Source organism: Filicampus tigris, chromosome 15 (assembly GCF_054856515.1).
Source record: "Filicampus tigris isolate MCC_2025a chromosome 15, RoL_Ftig_1.0, whole genome shotgun sequence".
NCBI classification, from domain to species: domain Eukaryota; kingdom Metazoa; phylum Chordata; class Actinopteri; order Syngnathiformes; family Syngnathidae; genus Filicampus; species Filicampus tigris.
In genome coordinates, this window is record NC_141231.1 from 8,477,705 (window position 1) to 8,487,606 (window position 9,902).

A 9,902-nucleotide genomic window follows, 5' to 3' on the forward strand; every position below is an offset into this window, starting at 1 on the left:
CGAACGCCAAGCATGTTCCCATGCCTCTTTTACCGCAACGCTGGGGCTATATGGTTTCCAGTCTGGACAAAAATAACCAACAGTGATACGGTCAAGTCAGCTGGCAGCCACCACAAGCAAAACAAAACCAGCTACTAACCCTCTGGGCTTGAAATGAAGCGAATATATTGAAGAGACTAGTTTAAGGAGCAAAATCTGTGACCGACTTCAACCACGTTATCAATGACATTGTGCCGTAAGGGTTTCTTCTCAGTTTCGCCGACAATAAATGTGGGTACGCTGCTCGTAGTTGGAGACTCACATTGATACACCAGAAAAGACTAATTTAAACAATAATTAACTGCAGTTATTCATTGTAGTAGTGCATACCTATATTGTCTTTGCATGAAGTTATTATAAAAATACGTAACATCAAGAGTGAGAAAAACGATTGTTGTCACATTGTCAACTGAGCAAGAACATAAAATACCTAAGATTTATCAGCCATGTTCTTGTTTTGTTGACACTGACTTGGGAAGCTTTGAAGTTGGATCTCATTAGGTCCAAGTAGGATAGCTCTTGACTTCCCAGCAGTCACTAAAGCAGCATCATTCAACTGCACTATTGGCTAGTCGAAGGTAGGACGGAAACGGTTAACCGCGCACGGCAAACCATGATAAAACATCAAACAAACTAATCAACCGTTGAAATTCGGTGTTTCACCTTTCAAGTACATTTTGTTCACTCTTGTATGTAAAATCAGTATGCTTGTTAATTTTAACGATTTGTAATTGGAAAAACCTCCTTAAGTGCATGTAACTGTGTATTTTTATTTTTTTTACGATGAAAGGATAATACCGTACTGCTCAAGGTGATCATTTTGTCCAGTATAATTCATCCAGCATTTTCTATAGCTCTCGTGCTCATAAGGGTCGTGGGTGAACTGGAGCCTATATCAGCTGACTGTGGGTTTAGAGGTGGGGTACACCGTGAACTGAAATGTGGGAGGAAGTCAGAGTATGCAGAGAAAACCCATGCAAGCACAGGGAGAACATGGAAACTCGATTCGAACCCCGAACCTCAGAACTGTGGGGAAGACGTGAACTTTATTTTCCATATTTGCCACATACAGAAAAATCAAAGGATGCAAGTGACATTGTTCATTCTTAATTCATCAAACTTGCTGAAACTAATCCATCAGTGTAGGTGAATGTGCAGTAGCCAGTAATTATATATTGTTTTATAACTATTCAATATATTTATCTGAATTAAAAATAAAAAAAAACAGCCTGGTGATGAAGCAACATTTTAAGGATGCAAACTTGAGATTCAAACCGAGAACCTCAGGGCTGTGTGGCGCACGCATTAACCACCAGGACCCCGTGCTGACAATGACAATGGTATTTTCATACCATTTTGTCACGAGTTGGAGATTGGATTTTCTTGGGTGTGTTTTATGGAATAGCACAAAACCTATCCAACAACTTCAGTTTAATGATGCCTTTACTGGGACGTGGGCCATGAGGAGGGGTGAGACTTTGATGTGGGGCCTGGGGGGACTGTGTTTCCAGGACAACGCCACTAAAAAATGGAACAGGGTGTGCGATTGACTGATTTTATGCAGCCTCATGCAAAAATAGCGTGTGAATGAGCATCCATGCTGATGACATTAGCTGACTTGATGGTTCAGTGTATTAGCAAGACGTGACCCAGCCCCTTCCGGAGGATGCAACCACACACACCGGTGACATTGCGGCGACTCACCTCGGCGACACAATGGATAACAGGGTACCCGCAGTCCGAGCTCCTCCGGTTCTCCTGAGTGAGCTAACGCCGGGCAGGGCTGGCTACACTTCGACTGTTAGAGCGAGCCAAACAAGCCCCCCCAACCGGCTCGGTGGCTTTGTGACAGCTGGCGGCAAAACAAGCCCCGCTACTCGGTGACGTCCAGGCGGGCGTGTGACGATGGCAAACAACAAGCGCTGACATGTATGTTAGCTTCCATACATTTCGGACGTTTGGTAGCTTGAAGCCGCTGACATGTTCGCTAACTCGGGAGCACCGTCGGCAAAGCGTCAGCGCTACCTGTCCCCGTAAGAGGGAGCTCCTACTCGGACAAAAATATCATGCCCGGCTTCACCCTCCTCCTCCTGCATCGCCTCTTCTTCTTCTGAGGTTGTATCAGCTGAAGGCGGCCGGCGTCGGATGACTACCTTACCGCCATCTTGTGTCTCACAAGTGTCGAACTCCGCCTCATCTTCATTGATAATCATCATCGTCATCATCATCATTCATCACCATCGTGCTGGTCAGTCTGTCAATGTTTTATTTTAAACATGTGGAATTGATAGCTCGCTGACGTTAACGTGTTTAAATAAGGGTGCAAGAACACCGAAGCAGTGTCTCCCAGTGTTTATTGCCATATTTTACATTCGACAAAATCTCCAGACACCCGTAGAAGTAGTTAATACTACTACTACTAATATTTCATCATATTTAATAATAATAATTCTGTTGTGTCTTGGATGCAGATGTACCTCCTGCCATTTTTAGGAAGAAAGGTGTCACTATACGTCGCTGGCATGGATTTGGTATGTAAAGAACATTTTCGAACTGCTCCAATTTAAAAGAAAAAAACTTTAAAATGACACCAAAATGATTGTCTGATATCTTAATAAATAAATTCCAAGCTTTTTTATACTGATAATTTAGGTATGTGACAAAAACATTTATTTTTTATCATCAAGACCAATATCACTGCAAAGACCTTGAATAAAGGAAGAAATGGTGTTTAAATTTTGTCAATAGTTTAAGAATTAAGGAAGTTATAACTTATGACATTTATTCCAAGGGTGAGGACCAAAATGCATGGCGAGGCTGCATTCAGCCATTTTGGTCCTCACCTTTGGAATAGCCTGCCAGAGGATGTCAGGTCTGCAGAGACTGTTGATATTTTTAAGAGGAAGCTCAAGACACACCTTTTTAGTTTGGCTTTCAACAACTTTTAAATAATTTATCTTTTCTTTTGATTGAAGATAATTCTATGTTTTGCTTTGAATGTTTTAAAGCACTTTGAGTTGCATTTTTATGTATGAAAAGTGCTATATAAATAAAATGTGATTGATTGATTGATAAAAATGTCAAAAATCAGGCAGAAATGACCCCGTTGTAAGTGTGGACTGAATTATAAAGAAGAGACAAGAAAGTGTATGATTTCGTAAAATGATACATTAATTGAAATTTAAATACATTGATTGAATTGAGGGCGGCACGGTGGTCGACTGGTTAGCACGTCCGCCTCACAATTCAGAGGTCGTGGGTTCGATCCCGGCTCCGGCCTCCCTGTGTGGAGCTCTTCCCGTGGAGTGCATGTTCTTCCCGTGCCTGCGTGGGTTTTCTCCGGGTACTCCGGTTTCCTCCCACATTCCAAAAACATGCATGGTAAGTTGATTGGACTCTCTAAATTGCCCCTAGGTGTGATTGTGAGTGCGGATGTTTGTCTCTGTGTGCCCTGCGATTGGCTGGCAACCAATTCAGGGTGTCCCCCGCCCACTGCCCGAAGACAGCTGGGATAGGCTCCAGCACGCCCCGCGACCCTTGTGAGGATGGATGGATGATTGAATTGATTATTAATTCAGAATTGTTTTTTTTACAATTTTTACAATTTTTGTTTCACCACTTTTGTTCTCTGCATCATACAAAGAGGTCATTTGCATAACCTCAAATACCTTCAAAATTAGATGAGATGTATGCACCAAGCTACCTACCTTTCACCGCTTTTTTGGGGGTGTCAAAGATGCGGCCCGTGACATATATTAAAAATTACATTTGGCATTGCTCACAGGACTAGTTAAAAAAGAAAAAGGTGGGTGGATGTCGGCAGAGAGGAGAGGGTGTCAGAAAAAAAGGTGCCACTACTATCAATAAACTAGTTTATTATTACTGTAGAACCTTTCTAAAAGATACATATAAACTACTTACGACTAGTCGACTACAATAAACACAATCTTCAAAACACAGCAATTTTTGTTTTTGTTTGATATTTTTTCTTTGTTTGGCGGTGTGTCTGCTCGTGCGGCGCCTGCGTGTGACGTGAAGTTTACGTTCTCGACGCCATTTGGCTGTCGCCGATGAGGGACGGACTGGGACCACTGGGTCGTTTGCAGACGTGAATTCAGTGGCGGTTAGGTGATGCCCAGCGCTGTTGTTTTGGTGGCTGTTTTCCTTACCCGAAAGTAAGACGCTTGGCTCATTAAATCCCTGCTGCTCGATGTGTGGCTGCCATGCCCCTTTCACGATTTCGTCCTAAAGCCGGCTGCTGTGGGTACTGCCCACGAAACACTAAATAGTAAAAAAGTCACCTTGGACGGCGGCTCGGCCAGGGGGGCTGGTCATCGCATATCCTTGTCGGGCGTCCCGCTGGCTGCTTGAGAATCTTATACGAATAAGATTGAGGACCCGACCTTTTCTTTGATTGGTCCGAGCTGGTGCTTAGAGAGTAGGAATGAGCAGAAATGCTCAGAGATGAGTGAATGGAGGAAAACACCACTTTAGGGGTGTTTTGGGTGAGAAATTAGCATTTTAACTGCTAAAAGCTCAAAAAGGTGTTTGCATGATGCAGGTCCTTTAACTATTTGCCTTATCACCAATAGAAAGCTGTTATGTTTCAGTTTTTAAAAAATAACCAGAAACTATAAACAAGATATAATTGCTTGGTCGAATGATTTCAGTTTCTTTATTAAATTAAAGTCAAAGAATTTCAAAGTGCCCCTTGCATCCTTGCATTTTTCTGTATGTCGCGCACCCTCAAATGAGAGAGTTTGAACCTGGCTGTTTTAGGGTGTAGGAAATGTCTGACTTGCTTTAGGATGTTCCACTGTCTTTTTTTTTTCTTTTTGAACACTGTTTGAAATTTTGCACATCCCCACATTGTATCCCTTGGGTCGGGGGAAACAGCACCCTCTGGTTCGAAGGCAGCCCATGGCAAGCAGAGCTGATGACAGCGCGGTTCCTTGGTCTCCTACAAAAACAAAGCAAAGATAACTTGTGGCATGAGGTCACGTGGATTTCAGTTCCTGGATGACGGCTCGGCGCTAATCCCAGGCACTTCCACGCCGGATCTCTAAAAAAAAAAAAAGGAGCGGAATGAGGAAATTGACGAGAGCGAAGTGCAAAACAAACTTGTTGGATGCCGTGAAAAGCTCCCCGGCTGATGCTCGCCTCCTCACTCCCACTCGATCTCGCAGAGGCGCTCCTCCGTCACCGCAGCCTCTCATCATCAGCATCACCACCTCCCCATCCTCCTCCTCCTCGCCAGCCATGTCTCTGCTGCTGCTCACGGTGCTGTCCTCGCTGCTCGCCCACAGCGCCCACGGCGCCCAGGCGTGGGGCTCGGGCATCAAGTACGCTGTTAACTGTCCGGACAGGTGCGACGCGGGGCGCTGCGGCCCCACGCTAGGCTGCGCGCGCACCGTGCTGGACGACTGCGGCTGCTGCCGGGTGTGCGCTGCCGGACGAGGGGAGCACTGTTACCGCACCGTGTCCGGCATGCACGGCGTCAAGTGCGGACCGGGCCTCTTCTGCGAGTTCTACAAGGACGAGGACGACTACGGGGATGAATACGGCGTGTGCAAAGGTAACGTTTCACTGGGACGTGCACATTGCACCAAAATACTGCAAGACGCAGCCCGTGTTACGGACATATCAAGTTCATTTGATTTTGTTGGTTTGAAGTTAAACACACTCGCCTGTCCCTCTAACTTTCTGTAAATGCACACAGGACACTTTATTAGGGACACGTGTACAATTAACTGGGGGAGGGGGACGGTTGGAGATCACATCCAAAAGATGATAATACTTAGTAAAAAAAAAAAAAAAAAAAGGACAACTAGAAAATATATGTGCCAAATGTTAAACTGATTTTAAATATATCGTGTTCAAACATTAGAAACAGGTTATAATATGTTCATTCCACCAAATTGTCTAAAATGTAAAAAACAAATTCCGTTTTTTCACCTATTCAATTCAACATTTTAATCCAAGTATATTTGATTGAATAAATATTATGAACAGGTTCAATTATATATAAAATATTCTACAAAAAATTAGTTTCTAACATTTCAATAGATGATTAATTTAATTTAATATTCTAATTTAATTATTATTACATTATTTCTTTTTGAATTGTTGCAAACATTATCTGTACCACTTATCCTCACTAGGTTGCTTCTAATCTTTGAATCCAATATTTTACTGTTAATATAAGAAAATGTATCCCTCAAATTAATCCAAAATATTAGGAATTTCTTCTTCTATTTCAAACCAAATATACTTTATTGTTTTATTGAAAATAATGTTTTAAAACAATTTTGATATTATCAACTATTTTTAACAATTCGTTAGAAAATCCTTGATCTTTATTTAAAAGTGTTTAGAAGGTTTAATTACAAAATGTTTCAACTAGCTTTCTGATCATTCAATCAATTATAAATAGATATTGAAAATATATGTTTTAAAATGCTTGTAATATTTTTAATCTGAATATTTTATTCAAATATTTAAAAATAGTTTATAATGTTTTTGTAAAAAATATTGTATTTTAAAACTATACTGCACAGTATTAAAAACTGCTTGTAATTTTTTAATCCAAATATTCTAAAATATAGAGTAAAATAATAAATGCACTACAGTATTTTCATATAAAGCAATAAGATATTAATTTCACAATACTGCATGTATAAGATGTAGCTTGCAGTGATGTACAATTCATCAAGGCATAGTTGTTGATCCAGCTGCATTGCAAGAGAACCTTATAAGGTGGTCCAGTTTCCTACATGGATTGTTTGTGATTTAAAAATCAATCTATAAGCAAAGTTACAGTCTTATTTGTTTTGTCTCCTCCCAGACTGCCAGTTTGGCACCTATGGCATGGAGTGCCGTAAAACGTGCGGCTGCAAAGGTGGCCTGTGTGACAGGGAAACAGGCGCTTGTCTCACCCTCCGGTTCTTCGCCAAGTTGGCCGGCAAGCTCCAGGCGGACCCTCAAGATGGAGAGGAGGGTTCGGGAGAGATTCAGTACTTGGATCAACCGGCAGCAAATGTATCCAGCGCTTCCGAGCGACTCAACCCTCGCTGAGCAGTGCATTCAATCATTCATACACATTCATTCATTCGATCACTCAGTCAGTGGAAATGTAGCATTAACTTATAAGCGAACAGACAGGCCTTCTTTTAATATCATCTTCTTGACTGCATGTTGATTTTATTTTTATTTATATAGTTGAAATTATCTCTTTCTTCTTCATTCTCCAAATGTATAGTGTGCCTTCAAGCGAGAGAATAGGATGTATCATTTTTCGTATTCTATTAATATATATATATATATATATATATATATATATATATATATATATATATATGTCATCACTACTCTATTTGTACTGTATGGAAGATAAACATGTAAAGAATGGTCTTTCAATTAAATCCACAGTGATCAAAGAGCATTGTTGTTTGTTAACCTGTTTCTGGAAGCGTCTTCTACTGCAGCAAAACACAAATGTATATGTAGTATTTTTATGTAATATTTAATTCAGGAAGAACACATTTATAATATGTGAACATTTGATTGATATTTTACTGTAATTATTGCTAAATGTAATAAGGTTGTATAATGAATCGGGAAAGGTGTCAATTCTAGTCTAATCGGATCTCAGTGTTGCATTTGATACTGTAGATCACTAGTGTAGAATATATTGTTTAACTGGTTGGGAACTTGGATATGACTCAGTGGAGCAGTCCTTGACTGGTTCAGGTCCAGCTCGGAGGAAATGAGTTATTTTATGATCATCGGAAATTTGAAATCTGATCAAATGGCTATGATGTGGAGTCCCTCAAGGGTCAGTTCTTGGACCACTTTTGGCTAGGCTGTATAGCTGCCATCGGGCAGAAACCTCCACAATTTGGGAAATCGATACTTCTGGCCCACGTTTGTGTGTGTCATGCCTTGCCTATGATATGGAAATATAATGCTTATTTTCATTCCACTTAATATTCATTTCTCGTCTTAACATTTTATTACAAATATTTTAATCCAAAAACGTTTAACATGTATGAAAAGTGTTTCAAATATATTTTACATAAAAAAAACTGATATATAATTTGTTCATATCATTCTTGCGAACATGATTTTAAAATTATCATTAAATGCTTGTAATGTTTACTGGAAACATTTTGTTAAACATGGTTTATATTTGAAGTAATCAAACTTGTCAGGACTCTTTTTCTTTTTAATACTGTATTTTATTCTGAAAATATTTAATTGTAAAAATAGTTTAATTATGAAATGTTTTATTGTAACAAGAAACAGTATCTTGAGATTTTTTTTGTTCTAGGATATGTGTAGTAAAATGTAAGAACATTTTTCAAATATTGTAATACAGATGAAAAAAATTCTAAATAAAATGTCATTATATATTTTAATGTTAATACATGTACCAAAATATAAGAAACTATCATATTTTCAGCTAAAAATGCAGTGCAGGTGTAATTTATGAAGTAAGATCTACAATATATGACAGTAAACCATACTGCACTCTATATAGCCCACGGGCCTTCGATTGCCCTGTTGGTTGTTTAAGATCAGCGTCTGTAATCAATATTGCAGCTTGACCGCAATATTTAATATTCACAATATATTTTCATCACCATCAATTCCCAGTATCACCCAAAAGTGTGAAACACTATGGAATCCCACGAATGTACTTCAAACTCTTTAAATTTGTACACAAAAATGTTTGTGCCCCATTTGGCGTGTTTATTTCCTGCACTTCCTGACACCTGTGAAAATGAACCTTCTTCCTGTTGTTGTTGTGTCTGCCGGGCAGGAATTCAAGAGCAAATGACAGGCCGAAAAAGCTAGGAATTTTTGTCACACACACGCACGCCCACACACACTCGTGCGTGCGCATACACAAACACCCAAAAAATGGTCCTGTCCTTAGTGTCCTCTGGCCGTGGGAGTCACGAAAAGGACATTTTTCAATGACTTCTCCCATCAATGGAATAGAGTTCATTCCAAACAAATGATATTTGGGCTACAATAACAATTTCAAGAAGTCTATAGATCAGTGAGCATCTAAATGAATTAACTCCATAAGTGTGTTTTGGCCAATGATATCCATAGAAGAGGAAGTGGAACTGTGTGAAGTACAAAAATAAGCAGTATAATCAATTAAATATTAATTACTGGTAGGCCAACAAATGCTCCAATATGTTGTTATGCTAATTCTGACAATACTTATAAAAGTCAGCTATATTCCTGTTCCCTTTCCATTACGTGTCTGACAGCAATCCGCTTCGGGAATTTAACCTTATTTATTTTACACCTCTAAAGTTGTACTAAAGGATTTGGATGTCGAGCAAGTAATTAGGCCCCAATTAAGCGAACATCACACGATTTCCTGTACTTTTTGTTCAGCTTTTTGCGACACATACTGTATATTAGGGGGAAAAGAATACAATGACAATCTTATATCGTAAATGATACACTTAAATATTTACGATGCACAGGTATGTAGTCAAAAGCGATTTGGGCCAAACCACAGACTCTGATTTTTTTTAACCCCCCCACATTCTTAATGAATAAATAAGAGAATAATATTACAAAATGTTGACGGTTTTTTTTTTTGAAATGCTTATAAGCCAATCCGCGGGTGCCGTAACGTGAGTATGCGGGGGTCGGCTGTACAATGACATTGATGCTAGTTTTGTTAGCCTACCAATGGCACTGTTAAGCTAGCAGACTTTCGGCAGTCAAGACAAAGTTATTGTGCTTTTGTTTAATACATAAACCAAGTAATTCTCTTTGTTTTGTGTTTAGTTTTACAGTACGCGTAACCTGGGAGTGGCAAGAAACAGCTAAAGCAA

The 9,902-nt window shown here is 39.7% G+C and overlaps 2 protein-coding genes across 8 annotated transcripts in view; one reads left to right on the top strand and one right to left on the bottom strand.

The window, feature by feature from the left end:
* Positions 1–2,226, bottom strand: part of LOC147135329 (putative E3 ubiquitin-protein ligase HERC1) — a 56,214-nt gene extending 53,988 nt beyond the window's left edge. For all 5 annotated transcript variants that reach the window (XM_086053067.1, XM_086053070.1, XM_086053068.1 and 2 more), the window contains exon 1: positions 1,744–2,226. The gene's annotated coding sequence lies outside the window, so the exon portion shown is untranslated. The remainder of the gene's footprint in view (positions 1–1,743) is intronic.
* Positions 1,572–7,475, top strand: esm1 (endothelial cell-specific molecule 1). Of its 3 annotated transcripts, XM_086053072.1 has the most exons (4): positions 1,572–2,287; positions 2,511–2,570; positions 4,936–5,614; positions 6,884–7,475. In XM_086053072.1, the coding sequence occupies exons 3-4, from the start codon at positions 5,125–5,127 to the stop codon at positions 7,111–7,113; spliced, it is 720 nt and encodes a 239-aa protein (XP_085909198.1). In that variant the 5' UTR covers positions 1,572–2,287; positions 2,511–2,570; positions 4,936–5,124; the 3' UTR covers positions 7,114–7,475. The 3 variants fall into 3 exon arrangements, with proteins under 3 accessions (XP_085909198.1, XP_085909199.1, XP_085909200.1); XM_086053073.1 differs by having other exon boundaries at positions 2,511–5,614; XM_086053074.1 differs by lacking the exon at positions 2,511–2,570.
* Positions 7,476–9,902: the final 2,427 nt, after the last annotated feature.